General features: G+C 35.9%; 1 protein-coding gene across 1 annotated transcript in view; it reads left to right on the top strand.

Annotated features, from left to right (window-relative positions):
• The window catches only part of THSD7A (thrombospondin type 1 domain containing 7A), a 596,458-nt gene that overhangs the window by 476,155 nt on the left and 94,874 nt on the right, over positions 1 to 25,429 (top strand). Inside the window, exons 16-17 of the mRNA XM_053714101.1 lie at positions 23,654 to 23,787; positions 24,209 to 24,362. Of these exons, the coding sequence (XP_053570076.1) occupies positions 23,654 to 23,787; positions 24,209 to 24,362 (288 nt within the window). The remainder of the gene's footprint in view (positions 1 to 23,653; positions 23,788 to 24,208; positions 24,363 to 25,429) is intronic.

The following is a 25,429-nucleotide window of genomic DNA, read 5'->3' as shown; positions in this document are numbered from 1 at the left end:
GAGCTCCATAGGTTATGCATTGCTGTAACCTTTTTTCCCTGTTTTTAAGTAATAAACATTTTTTTTTCATCAAGATCCGGTGCTCCATATTTCATTTCTTGTTCCTGAAAGTCTGGAGTAGACTGTCCCTTTAACTACTTTTTAATATTTCCAATTATGTTTCGAGATTCTAGTGTGGCAATTGCCTGTAATGACCAGCAGTAGGATTCTATTACACATAACTGACCTTACATTGGTGAAGGCACAGTAAATGTAGTTAAATTACATCATAATCCAGGTACTGGCAGCAACAACAAAAATCTTTAATCATTACTGTTTCTGAAATTTAGTTTGTTAGGTGGCCAGCAACAAAGTTGCAGAACAACCTATTGTTATTGTTCGGATTATTATTATAATTATTATTATTATTATTATTATTTTTATTCCGCCAAGCTTTGTATTCAATTGCCCATAACTGCTTAACTGTTTTTGCAAAGCTCATAAAATCAGGTATGCTAGTAAAGCCTATTGCTGTGCTACATCTCATGCAAAATTGAACTCATAGGTCGCATGCTCTGGCAGCCATATTGCTTTTTGCAACAAATTTTGACAAACGCTTAAAAATCTTTAGCTCTGGAACTGCTTATATTACATCTTTGAAACTCGCTGTGCTTAGTACTACTGTGACCTGAAATTGCTATTGCTCAAGAGAAGTGCCTTGGTCACATGATGTGGCAGCCATCTTGCATTTTGCTAAAATATTCAAACATCTTCTTCTCCTAAACCGCTTAGTGCAATGACACGCAATTTTGCACATATGCTCCTTGCAAGGTCCTCTACCAAGTTTTCCATAATCAACATGGCTACTGTGAGACATTAACCTTTTTATCGCCATTTAATTGCGTAATTTTGCACTTTATACATTAGTTTTACAATGTTTAACAATATTACATTGTAATAGACACATGATTACACATAGTCATAACCCTTAAAGACAATATTGCAGTTAAAATTCGCATTGCGCAGTCGCCTTCATGAAATAAAACATTTGCAAATTTTCAGGAAACTTCTGCAAATTGTAGAGGCCTATAGTGAGCATTAGTATGTGCAATTTGAAAGCCATACATTGCATAGCTTGGCGGCCATTTTGTTTCGTATGCGCCATTTTTAAAAATTATAAAAATCTTCTTCTCCGAAACCGCTTATGGGACAGACTTGATTTTTTTTTTATAGAGTTATCTTATGACTAGCATTCAGATTTGTTCAAGAGAAGTAGATACGTCATGTGATTTGGCAGCCATTTTGAATTGTTCAAAATTGCTTAACGATATATTTAAATTAATAATAAAACAAAAACCGTTTTACAAAAATGCTTTATTTTTGCCATGTTTATTGACATCTATAGTGAGCACTATTGTGCATAATATAGAGGCTGTATATCTTACGATCGGGCAGCCATCTTGGTTTATGCAAAAATTTTGAAAGTCTATTTTTTCTGCAACCGCTTATGTAAGAACTGTGAAATTTGCTGTACAGTCTTATATTGTGACCTAGAGTCACAGTTGTTCATGTTGAAGGAATTAGTCACAAGCTGTGGCAGGCATATTGGTTTATGCAAAAATTTTGAAACTGTGTTTTCTTTCCAATCGCTTATGTTAAAACTGTGAAATTTGCTGTATAACCATATATTGTCACCTAGAGTTACATTTTTTTTTCATGTTGAAAGTATAGGTCATATGGTGTGGCAGCCATTTAAAAAAAAACGCAAACATTTTGAAATGTTTTTTTTTTCTCAATACTTATGTTAGAACTGTAAACAGTTGTTATATAACTTTATTTTGTGACATAACTACTTATATGGCATTGCAAAAATAATGCGCTGGCCACCTCTATTGCTGCTTGCAGCTATATTTACCCTTTGTTATTTTCCAAATGTAATATCTAAATAAAGCTTAGGTTTTTTTCTAGTGCAGATTCAAATAGCTTCATGCTTGAATAATTATTGGGGCATAGCAGCACAATTAAAATCATAACTCACATTTCAGTTTTCAAACAGGAAGTAGGTTTGGTTTTGCAGCACTAAGTATTTTTTTCAGTATATATTTTCAGTATATAATATTCAAATATTACTAAATCAACAAATGCAATCTGAAATAGTTTTATTTAAATGCCATTGGGAACAGGACATGCTACTAAGTATGTATATATATATATATATATATATATATATATATATATATATATATATATATATATATATACAAAATCAGAAACAGACCTTGCACTCGCTGGATTTTTTAACAAACTTTTTTACTTGGCAAAAATAGTGACGTTTCGGGGACAGTGTATCCCCTTCCTCAGACAGTGAATGCTTCAAACTTAGGTGAATTTATACTAACAAATAAATAACCCCTCCCCCCAATTAGCAAGAAAAAACCGCCAAAAGTGTTGCTATGGTGACCATATGTCACAAAGTGAACATCGTATATACATTATAATATAAGCAATCAAAGCTATGACAGTGAAGATGATCAAATTAAAAGACCTGTAGTAAAATGAACATGGTAAACAACTTAACATTTCAAGTACTGGTATTCTTAACAAATCCCTAATGTCCGTTATTGTCCGGTGGAGCCAGCCAATATTGGAAGCCCTATATGATGTAGCCTAGGTGGTCAGGCATAAAATACACACTCAAAACCTACCAAGATGGGAAAACAAAGTTCTAATGTAGATCGCCGTGTCCCACGCCACCGCAACTACGACCGCACTAGGTAGAACAGACAAACCCGGAAGTGCATCGGCCGATCACGTGTCTGGCCATGCACCAATCACTCGGGTTGCGGTTGGGGTTGTCATGGCAATGGGTCACAACGATCCAAATAGCAACAAAGAAGCATATCGGACAAATCAGCTACTAAGCATAACATTGTAATAGTGCACATCAATAGATACTTGTAATAAGTGCTGCTACAATGGCTATACCACTGCCGTAAATATAACCAGTAAATCATATATATAGAGCCATCTTGCCGTATTCTGATGGGGGTATCATAATATCATACATTCTCCCTAGAGCGCATATATATCATAGTGGACGCTGCTACAGGGACTATATCACTAATGTGCATTCACTATCCAATATGCACAGTATACCATGGTGGAGAATGTGTACAAATTTATACACAGTAATATCACCCATTAAAGAAGGTGAACTGGGATGGCATGACCAATGAGAGAGTACCAAACGCCCCAAAGAAAAGAACCAAAATAACCCCACCAATACTTAAATACAAGGAAACCGAATAAAAAATAGGAAAAAAATGAGAAAAAAGAATGTTGGTGAAAAAAAGGGAAGGGAGAAACAGACGAATAAAAATAAACAAATATAAAAATAAAAAATAAAAAAATAAAAAAAATAAAAAAATATAAAAGTAAATATAGATATTAAAAAATATAAAAAATAAATAAAAATAATACTAAAAATAAAGTAAAATAGAATAGAATAAAAATTAATAATAAATAAATAAAAATAAAAATAAAATGGGAATAGAGTGTGGACTCTCAAGTAGAAAAATTCTGGATAACATGGACTCCCATGGTAAATAGGCAGATCTCCCTAAGAGCTGGGTCTAATTTACAAGAAACAATGCCAGTCAAACATAGTATTGAGTCCATGTGGTTGCAGGGTATTCAAACGAAAAATCCATTTGGCCTCAACTTGCAGGAGAAGTGTATCCCTATCACCACCCCGCCTTAATGGGGGGACATGATCAGATGCAGATGTAAATAGCTTATACACAATCATCCCACATGAGACTGGGAAACAGTATGTGGCTGATGCTTTGGACAAATACCCCTATATTGGTCCACCTAGAGACTTCCTGATAAATCTGTTAGACCTGAGCCTACGTCTCAATTATTTCAGGTTCGAGGGAAAGTACCACCAACAAATATCAGGTACGGCCATGGGATCAAACGTGGCCCCCTCATTGGCCAATCTATACATGGAGCATTACGAACTACATGTGATGAAGATATACCAGAATCCAGGAATGATATATTACAAACGGTATATTGACGACCTGTTAATCATTTGGAGGGGTACAGCTACAGAGTTGGAAAGATGGTTTGAAGAATTTAATTCACTCAATCATCCAGTGAAACTTAAACTCAAACATGATTTGGAAAACATTGAGTTCCTGGACCTAAACATCTTTAAAACAGAGAGTGGTTATTTGGGTACCTCGTTGTTTAGGAAACCCACGGACAGGAACTCTATTCTACACGCCACAAGTAACCATCCGACTGCACTTCTCAGGGCTATTCCGAAAGCCCAACTACAGCGGGCCGCAAGAAATAATAGTGATGAGACCAGAAGACACCAGCAACTGGATGAGATGCAGCAACGATTTGTACAACGAGGATATAATCCGCACCTTGTTAAACAAAGTAGAATGGGAGTGGAAAGAGATACCACTATGTCTACCCGAACCGATCCTAAAGACGAGCAGCGGATGACCTTTACTACGGTATACAGTCCTTCGACTAGAGCCTTAGGCATAACACTAAGAGAACACTGGCACATCGTACAAGGTGACCCCTCTCTTCCATTTAACAAGTGGCAACCTCCGAGAGTGGGTTATAAACGTGACAAAAATTTAAAAGATCTGTTGATGCTCACGGACCCCACACATTGCTATAACCCTGAGACATGGCTGACACAGAGAAAGAAACCAGGATGCTATAGGTGTGTGGGATGTACCACCTGTAATGCCATGATTCCAGGACCAACGTTTGGACATCCCCATCGCAACCAGAGGTTCAAGATTAGGCATGTGCTAACGTGCACCACCTCTCATGTGGTATATCTATTAAACTGCAGCTGTGGGCGGTTCTATGTGGGAAAAACAACTGACGATGCCCGGACCAGGTTCGCTAACCACAGATCATCCATCAGAACGGCCCTTAAGAAGGGCTCTAGTGACCAACCTGTGGCCCGGCACTTTGTGGAGAAAGGCCATGGACTCCATGATCTGAGATTCACCTTAATTGATCATGTCCCCCCATTAAGGCGGGGTGGTGATAGGGATACACTTCTCCTGCAAGTTGAGGCCAAATGGATTTTTCGTTTGAATACCCTGCAACCACATGGACTCAATACTATGTTTGACTGGCATTGTTTCTTGTAAATTAGACCCAGCTCTTAGGGAGATCTGCCTATTTACCATGGGAGTCCATGTTATCCAGAATTTTTCTACTTGAGAGTCCACACTCTATTCCCATTTTATTTTTATTTTTATTTATTTATTATTAATTTTTATTCTATTCTATTTTACTTTATTTTTAGTATTATTTTTATTTATTTTTTTATATTTTTTAATATCTATATTTACTTTTATATTTTTTTATTTTTTATTTTTATTTTTATATTTGTTTATTTTTATTCGTCTGTTTCTCCCTTCCCTTTTTTTCACCAACATTCTTTTTTCTCATTTTTTTCCTATTTTTTATTCGGTTTCCTTGTATTTAAGTATTGGTGGGGTTATTTTGGTTCTTTTCTTTGGGGCGTTTGGTACTCTTTCATTGGTCATGCCATCCCAGTTCACCTTCTTTAATGGGTGATATTACCGTGTATAAATTTGTACACATTCTCCACCATGGTATACTGTGCAAATTGGATAGTGAATGCACATTAGTGATATAGTCCCTGTAGCAGCGTCCACTATGATATATATGCGCTCTAGGGAGAATGTATGATATTATGATACCCCCATCAGAATACGGCAAGATGGCTCTATATATATGATTTACTGGTTATATTTACGGCAGTGGTATAGCCATTGTAGCAGCACTTATTACAAGTATCTATTGATGTGCACTATTACAATGTTATGCTTAGTAGCTGATTTGTCCGATATGCTTCTTTGTTGCTATTTGGATCGTTGTGACCCATTGCCATGACAACCCCAACCGCAACCCGAGTGATTGGTGCATGGCCAGACACGTGATCGGCCGATGCACTTCCGGGTTTGTCTGTTCTACCTAGTGCGGTCGTAGTTGCTGTGGCGTGGGACACGGCGATCTACATTAGAACTTTGTTTTCCCATCTTGGTAGGTTTTGAGTGTGTATTTTATGCCTGACCACCTAGGCTACATCATATAGGGCTTCCAATATTGGCTGGCTCCACCGGACAATAACGGACATTAGGGATTTGTTAAGAATACCAGTACTTGAAATGTTAAGTTGTTTACCATGTTCATTTTACTACAGGTCTTTTAATTTGATCATCTTCACTGTCATAGCTTTGATTGCTTATATTATAATGTATATACGATGTTCACTTTGTGACATATGGTCACCATAGCAACACTTTTGGCGTTTTTTTCTTGCTAATTGGGGGGAGGGGTTATTTATTTGTTTGTATAAATTCACCTAAGTTTGAAGCATTCACTGTCTGAGGAAGGGGATACACTGTCCCCGAAACGTCACTATTTTTGCCAAGTAAAAAAGTTTGTTAAAAAATCCAGCGAGTGCAAGGTCTGTTTCTGATTTTGTATCTAATTTCACTAGCACCCTGGTTGTTGCATATAAGTGAGAGTGCACATCTTTGCTAAACGTATATATATATATATATATATATATATATATATATATATATATATACAGTATATATATGTGTGTGTATATATATATATATATATATATATATATACATACAAACAGAGACACACATGTGTACTGTGTATAATATATATATATATATATATATATATATATATATATATATAATACTGTGTGTAATATATATTGATAGATATTTAGATTGATGTAGATATATATTAGCTATGAAGATAAGAAAAGTGAGATGAAAGATGTTGAAAACAAAGAGAATGTACACTAAAAACAAAGTTTATTAAACCCACTTTGAGCCTAGACCTAATGAATAAAAAATGTAATGAAGTATTTATAAAATGGTAATTTGTTTGAGGGTACTAACATCTGCTAAATCAGTTGGTGGTGCAAATCTGATTATAAATTCCTAAAGTAGTTAGAGATGAGACAGTCAAAGTGGGAAATGTAATATATCTGAAGAATATTCATGTGTATAATCTATGGAGAGAGACTCAGATTGATGCTGAAAAAACTTTTAATTGAAAGAATTTAAATACAAATAGAATAAACAAAAAAATGTCCATAAAAAATAGAACATGGAACAATATGGAAAGAAAAAAATAGAAACAATGTTATATTATCTTTCAAAATCCTCCCTTGTTTATGCAGCAATAACATACAGTTAAAGTAAACTTAAAAAATGGTCACATAACAATGTAAATAAGTCTTAAATACCATAAGAGTCATGTAACGAGTTCCCCTAAATGTAATGCATATGTTTTTTATTTGTTAGAAAATTAGATCTGATTGAAAAAAAGTAGTATAATTAGAAGATATTTTGGCCGGGTAATATTTGAGAAGGGGCAATTCTACTTATCTATTTTACCCCTAATATAAATTATCTAACATTCTAATGGGGCCACTCTTAAAATAAACAAAAAATAACACTCAATCTCCCTTTAAAGGGGCACCTCGTCACAGAGACTTTCGCCCATCTTTTAACTTAGCATTGCTTTTTCCTAAGACAATAGAATGATGGGAGGATTAATAGGTCAGGGTTAGAAATTTTTTCTAAAGCATAATTTTTATTGAATAACACATGAGCATAATAAACTACATGTACGTTGAAAACTGTTGAATGTTAAAAACTGAATGTTATGTTTTAATAGATGTATAATGAATGTTAACATGTAAATATGGTACATTTTTTCATATTTCATTATGATATTTCAGCCATATGAATGGACATTAATTAGTTTGTTACACAAAGATAAACTAATTCAACTTTGGAATCCAAGAACCTCAAACAACTTCCAAGAAATTCATTGGCAGTTTTCTTTATCATGTCATTCCCTGTTTACAATAAAAATTAAATGCAATCCATTCTTTTCCATAGTTCTCATCAAGAATGTTGCCCCACAAGCAATATGGCAGAATCTAAAATACCTCTGACCCAATGTTGCTATGGTTATGTGGCAGCAATGTCACTTGTCTAGGAATGTCACAGGCAGCATTGGCACCATTGGGACAGAGAGAGCAGTGGGGAATCTGAAGGAGTAAACCATTGCCATAATTCATTAAAGGGACAGTAAAGTGAAAATTAAACTTTCATGATGAAGACAGAACATGTTATATATTAAACAACTTTCCAATTTACTTTTATAATCTAATATTCTTCATTCTCTTAGTATTCTTTGTTGAAAAACATACCTATGTAGGCTCAGGAGCAGTTATGCCCTGCTGGGAGCTAGTGCATTGCTGCTCCTTTAAACAGAGAATACAAAGATAATTAAGCCAATTTTATAATAGAAGAAAATTGGGAAGTTTAAAGTATATGCTCTATCTGAAACTGTAGAATCTGTAGAACACAGATTTAACACCAACTCTTGCCCTAACCATAAACATAGCTCTAACTATTGCCTTAACCATAAACATAGCTCTAATCCTTGCCTTAACCAAAAACATAGCTCTAATCCTTGCCTTAACCATAAACATAGCTCTAATCCTTGCCTTAACCATAAACATAGCTCTAATCCTTGCCTTAACCATAAACATAGCTCTAACCCTTGCCTTAATCATAAACATAGCTCTAACCCTTGCCTTAAACATAAACATAGCTCTAATCCTTGCCTTAACCATAAACATAGCTCTAATCCTTGCCTTAACCACAAACATAGCTCTAATCCTTGCCTTAAATATAAACATGGCTCTAACCCTTGCCTTAAACATAAACATAGCTCTAATCCTTGCCTTAACTATAAACATAGCTCTAATCCTTGCCTTCACTATAAACATAGCTCTAACCCTTTCCTTAAACATAAACATATCTCTAACTATTGCCTTAACTATAAACATAGCTCTAACCCTTGCCTTAAACATAAACATAGCTCTAATCCTTGCCCTAACCATAAACATAGCTCTAACCCTTGCCCTAACCTTAAACATAGCTCTAACCCTTGCCTTAACCCTAAACATAGCTCTAACTATTGCCTTAACCATAAACATAGCTCTAATCCTTGCCCTAACCATAAACATAGCTCTAACCCTTGCCTTAACCATAAACATAGCTCTAACCCTTGCCTTAAACATAAACATAGCTCTAATCCTTGCCCTAACCATAAACATAGCTCTAATCCTTGCCTTAACCACAAACATAGCTCTAATCCTTGCCTTAAATATAAATATGGCTCTAACCCTTGCCTTAAACATAAACATAGCTCTAATCCTTGCCTTAACTATAAACATAGCTCTAATCCTTGCCTTAACTATAAACATAGCTCTAACCCTTGCCTTAAACATAAACATAGCTCTAATCCTTGCCCTAACCATAAACATAGCTCTAACCCTTGCCCTAACCTTAAACATAGCTCTAACCCTTGCCTTAACCCTAAACATAGCTCTAACTATTGCCTTAACCATAAACATAGCTCTAATCCTTGCCCTAACCATAAACATAGCTCTAACCCTTGCCTTAACCATAAACATAGCTCTAACCCTTGCCTTAAACATAAACATAGCTCTAATCCTTGCCCTAACCATAAACATAGCTCTAACCCTTGCCTTAAACATAAACATAGCTCTAACCCTTGCCTTAAACATAAACATAGCTCTAACCCTTGCTTTAAACATAAACATAGCTCTAACCCTTGCCCTAACCATAAACATAGCTCTAACCCTTGCCTTAAACATAAACATAGCTCTAATCCTTGCCCTAACCATAAACATAGCTCTAACCCTTGCCTTAAACATAAACATAGCTCTAACCCTTGCTTTAAACATAAACATAGCTCTAATCCTTGCCCTAACCTTAAACATAGCTCTAACCCTTGCCTTAACCATAAACATAGCTCTAACCCTTGCCTTAAACATAAACATAGCTCTAATCCTTGCCCTAACATTAAACATAGCTCTAACCCTTGCCTTAACCATAAACTTAGCTCTAACCCTTGCCTTAAACATAAACATAGCTCTAACTATTGCTTAACCATAAACATAGCTCTAACTATTGCCTTAACCATAAACATAGCTCTAATCCTTGCCTTAACCATAAACATAGCTCTAACCCTTGCCTTAACCATAAACATAGCTCTAATCCTTGCCCTAACCTTAAACATAGCTCTAACCCTTGCCTTAACCGTAAACATAGCTCTAACTATTGCCTTAACCATAAACATAGCTCTAATCCTTGCCTTGACCATAAACATAGCTCTAACTATTGCCTTAACCATAAACATAGCTCTAACCCTTGCCTTAACCCTAAACATAGCTCTAACTATTGCCTTAACCATAAACATAGCTCTAATCCTTGCCTTAACCCTAAACATAGCTCTAACTATTGCCTTAACCATAAACATAGCTCTAATCCTTGCCCTAACCTTAAACATAGCTCTAACCCTTTCCTTAACCCTAAACTTAGCTCTAACCCTTGCCTTAACCATAAACATAGCTCTAATCCTTGCCTTGACCATAAACATAGCTCTAACTATTGCCTTAACCATAGCTTTAATCCTTGCCTTGACCATAAACATATCTCTAACTATTGCCTTAACCATAGCTCTAATCCTTGCCTTGACCATAAACATAGCTCTAATCCTTGCCTTAACCATAAACATAGCTCTAATCCTTTCCTTAACCATAAACATAGCTCTAATCCTTGCCCTAACCTTAAACATAGCTCTAATCCTTGCCTTAACCATAAACATAGCTCTAACCCTTGCCTTAACCCTAAACATAGCTCTAACCCTTGCCTTAACCCTAAACATAGCTCTAACTATTGCCTTAACCCTAAACATAGCTCTAACCCTTGCCTTAACCATAAACATAGCTCTAACCCTTGCCTTAACCCTAAACATAGCTCTAACTATTGCCTTAACCATAAACATAGCTCTAATCTTTGCCCTAACCTTAAACATAGCTCTAATCCTTGCCTTAACCATTAACATAGCTCTAATCCTTGCCTTAACTATAAACATAGCTCTAATCCTTGCCCTAACCATAAACACAGCTCTAACCCTTGCCTTAACCTTAAACATAGCTCTAACCCTTGCCTTAGCATCAAGCCCTATCATTTTCTTTAGCCCTTTAACCATAAACGATAGAATGTTACGGCTGTGAGATCTTAACATATTCTGACACATTCCTGTCCTTTGATTGGTGTCACAAAACTATGGTAATAAACTCTCTAAAACTGGTATTCAAGACAATAATTAAGCATGGGCACCAGATTTATTCTAGTTCTAGTGCAAACAAATATCTGGATCTGCACAGATATTTGTGTGTTGCTCTATTACACAAATAAATTCAGCACTGAAAATAGCTGAATGCTGTTGCTTGCGGCCATATTTGGTATTTGTTTAGTAAGTGGATGACAAATAAAGAAATTCTGCCCATGCCTAACCATAAGGTACATTTATTTACAGCCTTACTGTATCATTTTCCACAGAGATAACATTTGTTAGAATCCCAAAGCACTGGCCTGGAGCCTGACTTGCATTTTAATATGATACTTCAATTGTGCAAGTTGTATTCACTCTATACATACAGTTTGTATTTAAGGTACATCAGTATATAGTACAGTTTCTTCAACCCTTTATTCAATTTTCTCTGCTTTGTAAAATGAAACTTTCAGTGGTGTTTCATGAAAATATTTGAAATTATTTTATAGTTCTTTACCTAATCTTAGTTGCAGTGTTTGTAAGTCAGAATAGAGACAAACTGAAATTAACTTCACTAAAAACATCACATTTTGGTTTGACCACAGCAGATTAGATATAATGTATGTTACCTTTACATATTACATATGTTTTAAAGCATGATAAAATGCTCCTTTTTCTTTCTTTGTTCGATTGATATTTTCTACTTAATGCTGCACTGCTGCCATCTAGAGGATTTTAAATGCCTAGAAAACAAAATGCATGTTCTAACACTAAATTGACATTAAACACTTTGAGATGGTAAAATAAAATGCTAAATCCTATATATAAAAAAGTCTTTGCAATATACTTTAATTATTTACTTTGTCCCCTTTTCCTGTAATTCCATTTTGAAATTGTGAGGTTTTCAGTTCCTGTTATGGAAGTGCAGAACACTGTTATATTCCACACAGCCATTGGCTACACACTTTTGTGACCTTTTTATAACTGTCCCTAATTGACCACAACAGATAAGTTAACCTAAGTTACATCATGGCAGCTCCCATTGTTTTTTAGACACTACAACTTTACACTTATTTTGTCAATATTTAAACAGCTAATGAAACTTTAAAAAATACATCTACGTGTTATTCTCAGACTAGTGTTTTCTTTGAATGCATTATTCTATCTAGCGTTTATTTCATGTTTTATGTCTCTTTAACAATTGTACCAATTTACCATTATGTTTTCTTGTGGTATATGCTGAAATACATATTCATTTCACATCTATAAATATATGTCCTAAATAAAAAGCAAAAACATGTAAGTGCAAGTTGAGTTGTAGTACATAATTATTTAAAAAAAAAGTAAAGTCTATTATCCCATTTCTAAATCTATTGGTCAGTATTTTATCAGCAGTTTAAATAGTGATCCTTTATATCTAATCTTCTATTGTGATTACCTTGTTGTCTTTCAACATCTTCAGCTCCCTGTGATGCAGGGCCGGACTGGGACCAAAAAAAAACCAGGGCATTTTAAGCAGAGCAGCCCACTCCCAATTTGTTTTTTTGACCAAAGAAATACGTTTTATTTCTACAGAGATATAAAAATAGGCTTCAGGACACAATTGACTAAAATGTACTTTATTTCTTCTGCACCAGATAAATGGCAGTTTTGACTAAAAACACTGTATTTTTTCAAATGTCTTTTATTAAATAGAGCTAAGAAATACTAAACAGAGGGCAAAAAACATACATTTTTTATGTAAGTCTGGGACCTGTATGCAGGGTATACAGAGGTGAAGTGATAGAGAGTAGTTGGGCAGCTCTAAACAGATTTTTTTGTGGTCTATTGTCATTGCTGAGGGCAGAGTCTGGGCATTTACATAAAATAGAGTAGAGAAAAGGAAAGCAGTTGGAAGGAGAAAAATTCACCTCCCCGAAAAATTAGTGATGGTAGAGCGCTCTGGTAAAAAATAATTAAATCACCACAAATATTTCATTAATGTTGTTTTTATCTTGCAGTATTTGTATTTATGTTGTTGTTAAAGTTAACTTTGAATTATACTCAAATACAACAATAATAAACAAGAAAAGAAAAACCAATTTAGCAAGAAAAATTTAAATTACACTCATCCTCCTCAAAATGAATTTAAGCTACATATTATTACACATGGTAAATGGTAGGGAAATTTGCTATTTCTTTTTTTTTCTCTTGTTTTTAGTTGTCTACTGGAGTAATAGCTTTTAATATACTTTTAACTACCAGATAAAATTCTCTGGGTGCGATGTTTGGATACAAATAAAAACGCTGCCGCTCTGTAAAGCCACACTTTTTATTATTTAATTTATGAGCCTGTCCAATGTCTTAATTTGTGGATTTTACTGTGGAGCCCAACACACATTTCCTTTTCTCAGGAGCTGAGGACTTGGTCCTAAGCGGGATGACACCTAGTTTTAACAAACACCACATGACAGGCACTCTTATTGTAGCCAAATTTAATTTGGCCTTTAATTGATGGTCACTTACTGAGGGTTTAACACTCCTCAGTCTCTAGCTACCTGCTGCCTTATATCCCCTACCTCCTGACTTACCTCAGTCCAAGCCATGCTCTGATCTCTTCTGATGCTCCTACCCTCTACCCCCTCTCTATAGAAGTACCAGTGACTGCATACATAGTCACCACCCCTGCACAGGAATTTTAATTACCAGCATATCAGACCTTGCTTTATACTGACTGGTGGGTGGGGCTAAGCTAACTGGTCAGCCCACTGGGAATTTGCCCAGTTTTCCCAATGTCCAGACCCAGCCTGCTGGGATGAAGTTTAATAGTTGTTGTTTTACCCAAGAAATGTAAAAGCATTTGTCAATGGAACAGAATCTTTGGCGGGATCGGACTGACCATAGGGCATTCAAGGCATTTGCCTTGTGGACTTGTTTCTTTTGCCTCCCCAGTCACCAGCAGGATTATTTGAACATAATGCATAGCCAACCCTGCTTTACCTCTCACTGCCATGCTGTGTCTTTGAGCTAGGTCAAAATTAGTCCCATCCATTGTGACAGCTTCAGACAGCTTTACACCTGAGTAGATAAGGAGTATACATGGATTATTGCTGCTCATATCAAAATACCACTGATTGCAGTCTGCAGGTGTCTTGTCGCCTAGAGCCTGATGATAAATGTTTCTCCTGCTTGGATATAAATTGTAGTGCAGACTTCACAGGGGCAGAACTTACTGAGTGCTAAAAGAAAGTGCAGAACCCTGCAGTAGTGCAAGATCTCTCACAGGATTCTAGACAAGCAACTTTTGCTATGCTTGTCTATGGAGTTTATTTCTGTTTGTGAAGGAGACAAGCCTAATGCAATGTAGCACTGCATGTTATCAGAGTTGTATTATACTTTGTGCTTTGTATTTTATATTACTTTACACTTCAGATTAAGTCCTTTCAGTATTATTGCATTTAGGTTTTGCACTTACTATTTTATATCTTAATACATTTAGATTCAGCAGTTATTTTACAAATTGTGATTCTGTTTTGAAAATTTCTGTTTTTTAATTTAATTTAAAAATTAGGATCATATTTTGTATATTTCTGTGTATCCTTTGCAAATTACATTGCAGCATAGCTTTATAAATTGAAATGGACAGGGAGTTCCCTGGGATGGACAGTGGAGTGCCCAGTTTATGTCTGAAGCTTACAATTCTTGTGAAATGCTGTACTGTAAATATTTTAAACAAGCTGGTTATTAGGGGAACTTACCAAGGCTGGATACAACTTATCACCAACAAGTATTCTAACCACAGCTGGAGCCGAATTTCACACCTGATACGAGATCTCGAAAACAGAATATCAGCCCACACAAATGAAGTATTACAACTGTTCTATTTATTGACCGCCCACAATGCGTTTATATAGTTTACATCACAAACATTGTTAATTGACACAAAGGGGCTTCATACATGTCCCCATATTGCAATATAATCAGTGGAAACTAACAGTAATTGAGACAAATAATTGTTTTTATAAAAGGCAAGAGAACTGTAAACATTCGGCCTTGGTATAAGATAACAAGAAATATCTTGAAAACATGTTGATACTAGCAGGCATGGTTATTGCACAAGAACAAATGTCAGTAGACTAAGGCCTAGATTTGGAGTTCGGCGGTAAAAGGGCTGTTAACGCTCCGCGGGCTTTTTTCTGGCCGCACCATAAATTTAACTCTGGTATCGAGAGTTAAAACAAATGCTGCGTTAGGCTCTAAAAAAGGAGCGTAGAGCATTTTTACCGCAAATGCAACTCTCGATACCAGAGTTGCTTACGGACGCGGCCGGCATCAAAAACGTGCTCGTGCACGATTCCCCCATAGGAAACAATGGGACTGTTTGAGCTGAAAAAAAACCTAACACCTGCAAAAAAGCAGCGTTCAGCTCCTAACGCAGCCCCATTGTTTCCTATGGGGAAACACTTCCTACGTCTGCACCTAACACTCTAACATGTACCCCGAGTCTAAACACCCCTAACCTTACACTTATTAACCCCTAATCTGCCGCCCCCGCTATCGCTGACCCCTGCATTACAGTTTTAACCCCTAATCTTCCGCTCCGTAAACCGCCGCAACCTACGTTATCCCTATGTACCCCTAATCTGCTGCCCTAACATCGCCGACCCCTATGTTATATTTATTAACCCCTAATCTGCCCCCCACAACGTCGCCGACACCTACCTACACTTATTAACCCCTAATCTGCCGAGCGGACCTGAGCGCTACTATAATAAAGTTATTAACCCCTAACCCGCCTCACTAACCCTATCATAAATAGTATTAACCCCTAATCTGCCCTCCCTAACATCGCCGACACCTACCTTCAATTATTAACCCCTAATCTTCCGATCGGAGCTCACCGCTATTCTAATAAATGTATTAACCCCTAAAGCTAAGTCTAACCCTAACCCTAACACCCCCCTAACTTAAATATAATTTTAATCTAACGAAATAAATTAACTCTTATTAAATAAATTAATCCTATTTAAAGCTAAATACTTACCTGTAAAATAAATCCTAATATAGCTACAATATAAATTATAATTATATTTTAGCTATTTTAGGATTAATATTTATTTTACAGGCAACTTGGTATTTATTTTAACTAGGTACAATAGCTATTAAATAGTTAAGAACTATTTAATAGTTACCTAGTTAAAATAATAACAAATTTACCTGTAAAATAAATCCTAACCTAAGATATAATTAAACCTAACACTACCCTATCAATAAAATAATTAAATAAACTACCTACAATTACCTACAATTAACCTAACACTACACTATCAATAAATTAATTAAATACAATTGCTACAAATAAATACAATTAAATAAACTAGCTAAAGTACAAAAAATAAAAAAGAACTAAGTTACAGAAAATAAAAAAATATTTACAAACATAAGAAAAATATTACAACAATTTTAAACTAATTACACCTACTCTAAGCCCCCTAATAAAATAACAAAGCCCCCCAAAATAAAAAATTCCCTACCCTATTCTAAATTAAAAAAGTTACAAGCTCTTTTACCTTACCAGCCCTGAACAGGGCCCTTTGCGGGGCATGCCCCAAGAAGTTCAGCTCTTTTGCCTGTAAAAGAAAACATACAATACCCCCCCCCCAACATTACAACCCACCACCCACATACCCCTAATCTAACCCAAACCACCCTTAAATAAACCTAACACTAAGCCCCTGAAGATCTTCCTACCTTGTCTTCACCATACCAGGTTCACCGATCCGTCCTGGCTCCAAGATCTTCATCCAACCCAAGCGGGGGTTGGCGATCCATAATCCGGTGCTGAAGAGGTCCAGAAGAGGCTCCAAAGTCTTCATCCTATCCGGCAAGAAGAGGACATCCGGACCGGAAAACATCTTCTCCAAGCCGCATCTTCTATCTTCTTCCATCCGGTGCGGAGCGGGTCCATCTTGAAGCAGGCGACGCGGATCCATCCTCTTCTTCCGATGTCTCCCGACGACTGACGGTTCCTTTAAGGGACGTCATCCAAGATGGCGTCCCTCGAATTCCGATTAGCTGATAGGATTCTATCAGCCAATCGGAATTAAGGTAGGAATTTTCTGATTGGCTGATGGAATCAGCCAATCAGAATCAAGTTCAATCCCATTGGCTGATCCAATCAGCCAATCAGATTGAGCTCGCATTCTATTGGCTGTTCCGATCAGCCAATAGAATGCGAGCTCAATCTGATTGGCTGATTGGATCAGCCAATCGGATTGAACTAGATTCTGATTGGCTGATTCCATCAGCCAATCAGAAAATTCCTACCTTAATTCCGATTGGCTGATAGAATCCTATCAGCCAATCGGAATTCGAGGGACGCCATCTTGGATGACGTCCCTTAAAGGAACCGTCATTCGTCGGGAGACATCGGAAGAAGAGGATGGATCTGCGTCGCCTGCTTCAAGATGGACCCGCTCCGCACCGGATGGAAGAAGATAGAAGATGCGGCTTGGAGAAGATGTTTTCCGGTCCGGAAGTCCTCTTCTTGCCGGATAGGATGAAGACTTTGGAGCCTCTTCTGGACCTCTTCAGCACCGGATTATGGATCGCCAACCCCCGCTTGGGTTGGATGAAGATCTTGGAGCCAGGACGGATCGGTGAACCTGGTATGGTGAAGACAAGGTAGGAAGATCTTCAGGGGCTTAGTGTTAGGTTTATTTAAGGGTGGTTTGGGTTAGATTAGGGGTATGTGGGTGGTGGGTTGTAATGTTGGGGGGGGGGGTATTGTATGTTTTCTTTTACAGGCAAAAGAGCTGAACTTCTTGGGGCATGCCCCGCAAAGGGCCCTGTTCAGGGCTGGTAAGGTAAAAGAGCTTGTAACTTTTTTAATTTAGAATAGGGTAGGGAATTTTTTATTTTGGGGGGCTTTGTTATTTTATTAGGGGGCTTAGAGTAGGTGTAATTAGTTTAAAATTGTTGTAATATTTTTCTTATGTTTGTAAATATTTTTTTATTTTCTGTAACTTAGTTCTTTTTTATTTTTTGTACTTTAGCTAGTTTATTTAATTGTATTTATTTGTAGCAATTGTATTTAATTAATTTATTGATAGTGTAGTGTTAGGTTAATTGTAGGTAATTGTAGGTAGTTTATTTAATTATTTTATTGATAGGGTAGTGTTAGGTTTAATTATATCTTAGGTTAGGATTTATTTTACAGGTAAATTTGTTATTATTTTAACTAGGTAACTATTAAATAGTTCTTAACTATTTAATAGCTATTGTACCTAGTTAAAATAAATACCAAGTTGCCTGTAAAATAAATATTAATCCTAAAATAGCTAAAATATAATTATAATTTATATTGTAGCTATATTAGGATTTATTTTACAGGTAAGTATTTAGCTTTAAATAGGATTAATTTATTTAATAAGAGTTAATTTATTTCGTTAGATTAAAATTATATTTAAGTTAGGGGGGTGTTAGGGTTAGGGTTAGACTTAGCTTTAGGGGTTAATACATTTATTAGAATAGCGGTGAGCTCCGATCGGAAGATTAGGGGTTAATAATTGAAGGTAGGTGTCGGCGATGTTAGGGAGGGCAGATTAGGGGTTAATACTATTTATGATAGGGTTAGTGAGGCGGGTTAGGGGTTAATAACTTTATTATAGTAGCGGTGCGGTCCGCTCGGCAGATTAGGGGTTAATAAGTGTAGGCAGGTGTCGGCGACGTTGTGGGGGGCAGATTAGGGGTTAATAAATATAATATAGGGGTCGGCGGTGTTAGGGGTAGCAGATTAGGGGTACATAGGGATAACGTAGGTGGCGGCGCTTTGCGGTCGGAAGATTAGGGGTTAATTATTTTAAGTAGCTGGCGGCGATGTTGTGGGGGGCAGATTAGGGGTTAATAAATGTAATATAGGGGTCGGCGGGGTTAGGGGCAGCAGATTAGGGGTACATAAGTATAACGTAGGTGGCGGTCGGAAGATTAGGGGTTAAAATTTTTAATCGAGTGGCGGCGATGTGGGGGGAGCTCGGTTTAGGGGTACATAGGTAGTTTATGGGTGTTAGTGTACTTTAGGGTACAGTAGTTAAGAGCTTTATGAACCGGCGTTAGCCAGAAAGCTCTTAACTCCTGCTATTTTCAGGCGGCTGGAATCTTGTCGTTAGAGCTCTAACGCTCACTGCAGAAACGACTCTAAATACCGGCGTTAGAAAGATCCCATTGAAAAGATAGGATACGCAAATGGCGTAGGGGGATCTGCGGTATGGAAAAGTCGCGGCTGCAAAGTGAGCGTTAGACCCTTTAATCACTGACTCCAAATACCAGCGGGCGGCCAAAACCAGCGTTAGGAGCCTCTAACGCTGGTTTTGACGGCTACCGCCGAACTCTAAATCTAGGCCTAAGGTTGCGAATAACAAAAGCAAATATATTGAGAAACATAATAGTTCAGTGTTAGCTTAGAAATGCTGACAAGATATAAAATGCAAAAGTGACAAGATGGAGGCAGATTGGTTATATATTCTTAAACTGGTCTCACTGAATTTACTCGCCAGCTGTATTCAGGTGAAGTTTACTTAACATTCCATGCATCTATTCAACTGACAGAAAAGTAATATCTACTAAACTAATAGTAAAACAAGTTTAATTGTAGTGAAAACATTTCAGTTTAATTTGTATTTGCTGAAAACGGAGATTTTATATCAGCCCCAGGTGTTCTCATGTTAATTTCTCTCTCCCCTGTTAAATTCTGTATCCCAGAGAGCCTCATTACTTTTTAAGTTAGGCATCTCTCATCTCTCTGGGACTTCCAGGTTCCTTCCTTTTTCTTATAGAATTCAGTGAGTTCAGCCCCTGTGAAGGCTGTACAATAATTGCTCTCCATGCTAGAGAATATTTGCTTATTGGGCCCACAGAAAATAATAAAGATCACTGGGAAACTGAAGCTGTCAGTTTTTTTTTTTAGTTTTATTTTAAATTGAAGCAATACAAAGTGCAATGTACATTATAAAATATACACATAAAAATACTAAGGGGCATGTAATTATAATTAACTTTCCAATTTACTTTTATCATCAAATGTGCTTTGTTCTCTTGGTAAAGCTAAACCTAGGTAGGCTCATATGCTAATTTCTAAACCCTTGAAGGCTGCCTCTAATATCAGTGCATTTTGACATTTTTTTGCAGCTAGAGGGCATTAGTTCATGTGTGTCATAGTGATAATGTTGTGCTCACGCTCATGGAGTTACCTAGGAGTCAGCACTGATTGGCTAAACTGCTAGTCTTTCAAAAGAACTGAGATAAGGGGGCAGTTTACAGAGGCTTAGAAAGACAGAAGTAAAAAAGTTTATTAATATAACCATGTTGCTTATGCAAATCTGGGGAATGGGAAATAAAGGGATTATCTATATTTTTAAACAATAAAAAGTCGGGAGTAGACTGTCCCTTTAAAGTTACACAAACTGTGAAAGCAAAATAAGAATTTATAAAATCACAATCTTAAATACACTGCTGTATAAAAAAAAATCAAAATAGAAAGTGCAAAGTTTTAATGTAATAAACCTTAATCTGAAGTCTAAAGTCTAGAGAAGTCTAACAAAATCTGCCTTTTTAGAATTTCACTAAGGATCTTCCAGTTCTGGAGAATCATTTTATATCATCCCATCAGAGCAGAGTGGTTTATATCTTCAGGTTCCTAGTGTCTGCCTGTTATCCATACTGATAGTTTGTTTTATTACCTTGTGTCTATCTGTGAATTGTAATTTTGGGTTTAACTGTGTCCTGCCTGAGACTCAGGTCTGAGTTTTGGGGTCTCCAAGGTCTTGATTAAGACAGGGCCCACACATCTAAGCCCCCTCTCTGGCCTTTCAATCAGTAATGGCATTCCTACGGGGGGCCTGGTGGTACCTGGGCTTCATCTGCATCATGTCTGCCCCTCTTGGTCCCCCCCACTCCCATAAAAGAGGCTCACATTATAGTGCAGGAATTTGCCTTCGTGGTGGTAGGATTTCCAAGATTGTAACTACAGTGCTGTTGTACAGAACATCTGCCACCATATTTGTACAGGAAGGCTTCACAAGTGTATATTCACTGTCATGAAGTAACCTATGGGGAAGGATGACAGTTACAGTGAAGCAATGGGGCCTATTGATGTATGTGGTGGTCTGTTTTTGTGATTGTGGAAATCTGGAGTGCATTTGTGTGTGCACGTGGGTGTCTGTGAATGTCTGGGTGTATTCTTGCTGTTTTGAGTGACTGTAACTACACAGGTTGATGAGCAATAAGCATTTATTCTTTATTTAAATGTAAACTTCAATAGCTTCTGATTATTTTTTTTTTATAAACTCTTTTTTTTACTATTTATCTGTGGAAGGTGGTACAACAAATTTTAAATGTCAAACTAGTACATTATGCTTGGCAGTTTTGTGATATGGTTAAATAATAAAAGAGGAGGAAGTACATTGCTCTGCTTTAAAATAACCAGGCTTACTTTTGGTCGCAGTCTAGCCCTGGTCTTGGGTATTCAAACAAAATACATCGACAACTGTTCGGACTTGCAGCATGATCTTTTGTAGCTAGAATTAACACAGTAAGAGCTGATAACTTCAGTACCTACATATACAAAATAGTAAAATAAACGCTATTGACTATTTTAAGATTTTATTGACTGGACTGCAAATTTCATTCCAAAACAAAGATCACACTAAAATATGAATCAATTAACATACTGTGTATAGGCAAGTTTACTGCTTGATAAATAGCTATACAGTCATATTAAGTTTTACATTGTATTAGTTTCTTGGTCCAATTCTAATGGGGGTTTCTTCTCTTTTTTTCATTGTGTCACATTCTACAGGCACAGGTAAGAATATTTTAATTTCCTAATTATAAACATGTACATGTCATTTATATAATTGTTTATTATACATGTGCATTGTTAATATTAAATAGTGCATGTTGATCTAACTACTCTGTATTCTACTTTAGAATAAGTTAGTACTACAACTTCATAACAATTAATAGATTATTCATTTTCTCATAAAGTGCATGTGGATTTGAAATCAATGCTTCCAGATACAGTCCTCAAGTGTATAATATACTCTAGCAGAACACAATGGGGTTAATTCCAACCTTTCAATCCTGTTTTTTGTCTTATGGTTTTCAAGTTCAGAGCAATCACAATGCAAATGATAAAACCAATTCTCGGACTTAATCTGAGCATATAGCAGAAATGTCACCCATTTGATGCCTGGACACAACAACGTTATTAGATCCCAATCTCTCTGACCACAAGTTTTGTACAACAAAATGGACACTTCAAATTCAACAAACAAAAGGTGTTGATAAGCTACAAAAATGTTTTTAAATATTCAGAGATGAATTTGAATAATTCTAAGATGTTGCACTTGTGCAATACTCTCTGAAATGGCCACACACACAATTTTAGTGGGAAAATGGAGATTGAATCTCATGGCAGCTGTGTTTGACTCGGAAAGATTTTGATTGCTTTGTTAATGGAAAAAAAGATGCATTTCCTGAAAGACCTCCATTATTGATTATTTAAGAAATCTATCTAAAAACTGTTATTAATTGATCACCATAATAGTAATAATAGTTGTATGAATAAATAAAATAATTGTGTCATGTATTCCAATCCATTAAAAGCTTTGTATGGTCTTCTACATTGTCTCCAAATTTAAAGTAATTCCAAACCATACCAAACTCTTCCAGTACTTTGCATTGTAAGGATCCGAGTCTGGTATCCCAATTCATTGAGTTGCTTTTTGGAGGATTTTTTTACTTTTCTATTTCAACAGCCTCAACATCTTAAAAAATTATTTTGACTCCTTTCAGTCTTATATTGGCTTATTTCCCTACTTTGTCTTCCAAAGTGTTTTCATGCTTAGTTTGCATGTCAATAAACATGATTGTTTACAAGTTTAATCAAAATGTTAAAAAAAAAAAAAGACAACTACATTGTAGTGTTCAGACATTTAAAAATGTTAATTATAAAATTACTAAAAATTATTTGAAAAAAAAAAAGTTAAATAACATCATGAACTGATATAATTGGTTAAGTGAAAAAACTGTTTAAACACAATTTGACCCCCCATGTATGAAGCAGCTAGCAGACAAGCTTCTCAGCTCGACGAACAGGATCTGCTGCCCATATGTATCATTATATATATATATATAAAAAGAGAGAGGGATTAATACAGTACACAGTCTCTTTAATGGGTATACAAGTTCCCATGAAGAGTAACCATAAGAAGGTACTGCTGCATCTAGAGTTTCCCAGCACCCTCAAAATGAGTGTTGCTGTTAATTACTCCTGTTTCTGGCCAATTGCTTGATAAGGACATTTATGTTCTCTTATACAATCTGACTATTTGTTGCTTAACTATAAAAAAGAATATTATTACAGGTGTATGAAGTGGTTCCATGTCACAGTGATTGCAATCAGTATATCTGGGTCACAGAACCATGGAGCATATGCAAAGTAACAAATGTAGATCGGAAACATAACTGTGGAGAAGGTGTGCAGACCAAGAAAGTGCGGTAAGCCTAATGCTTTATTAGCTATAACAAAGTCCATATTAATGAACCAAGACTCTCAGAGGCAAATGCAGCATTTTAAGATTTTAGAAAATGTTGTGAATATCATGAATTTCTTGTGTCAAACAACTTTATTGATCTCATAGATTTAGTTCTCACTTAAACTTATAAAAGTCTTAGAATTCATAGGATTTAAGTGATTGCTTTATGAAAATCCTGTTGTGGTTTATTGAAGATAGCATGGATAAATTGCTTAGTCTATTCAGTTTGGTTTGCATTTAGTATTTGGGCGAAAGTCCCTTTTGTACTATTATTATTTTTATTTTCGTTTTTTATTGACAACTTCTGTTCAGGTTTAAACTCTTTGGATTATAGCACTGAATAAATGTAGAAAAAATGGCTCATAACTATGTTTTTGTTTTAGATGCATGCAAAACACAGTAGATGGTCCAACAGATGTTGTAGAGGACTACCTTTGTGAACCAGAAGAGATGCCACTTGGAGCTAGAAACTGTAAACTGCCATGTCCTGAAGACTGTGTGATGTCTGAATGGAGCCAATGGACACGATGTTCCTTGGTAAGTTTGCTGAAACATCATTGCTATTCATAGTATTTTTTTCCTTGAATAATGTAGAGATTGCGTAACATGCTGGCCAGTGGACTAGTTGGGAAATAATTTATTTCAGTCACAAAAAAACAAAAATAGGAAAAGTGGTATAGAGGTGTCTGGTAGAACTTTTTATGTAATTGTTCCATAGCAAGTTCTTTTATTCATAATTTGACAACACCAAATTGTCTTCAATTTTTTTTTTAATCACAAAAATATTTACACACTCATGTCACAGACATATTATGCGGTAATATCATAAAGTTGTGTTTCAGAGAAATACAAATGTTCCTTTGTGTACATTTTGAACTGTAAGCATTACCTTGTTTTGTATAAGAATAGAATAGTGTGATCAGTCATACAAACCTGTTTCTTCATGGAAATTAGTTATACTTCTTTATATTTTGTGACATAAGAGATTCATGCTGTGAAGAATAGACATTGTATTTATCTTATGGGATAATGGGTTCCAGCCAATCCATCCGTTAATAATTATAGGCAGAATAATGGCCACTGATAAGCACTTTGCAATGTCAACACAATCATAATAACACATTTTCCATTGTTTCTCAGGATGGATAACTCATTATTGTATTACTGAAAATTGCCCTTATGGTTATAATGGGAATTTCCAGGGTGTAATTGATTTAAATCAAGCTGATTTAAATTATTATTTAAATCACAATTTAAATCACTAGCAGTAAGACTTGCTTTAAATCAATTTAAAACATGTTTTTCTACATAATTCTTTGTTTTACAATAATAATTCAGATTATGTTTCCAGTTATATCAGAAAGTACTGATTTAGTTATATACCTTGAGAAATACATAGATAGCTCATGTTTATTACGTTTATGTGTGATCAACTTTTCAGCTGTACTTTATTGGAAGGCAAAACGTAATGATTGCCCTAATAATATCAATTTAAATAGCTTTTTTTAAATTAAAACAATAACATTATATTTCATTTTTATTGCTTTGCCCCTGTCTCCTCACATTTAGGTCCTTGTGCAGATCTATTCAACTCCAAACAATCT

The sequence above is a fragment of the Bombina bombina genome, chromosome 5 (assembly GCF_027579735.1).
Source record: "Bombina bombina isolate aBomBom1 chromosome 5, aBomBom1.pri, whole genome shotgun sequence".
In the NCBI taxonomy this organism is placed as follows: Eukaryota; Metazoa; Chordata; class Amphibia; order Anura; family Bombinatoridae; genus Bombina; species Bombina bombina.
Note: the sequence above shows the minus strand (reverse complement) of the source record. Positions and strands in the feature narration are given on the sequence as shown.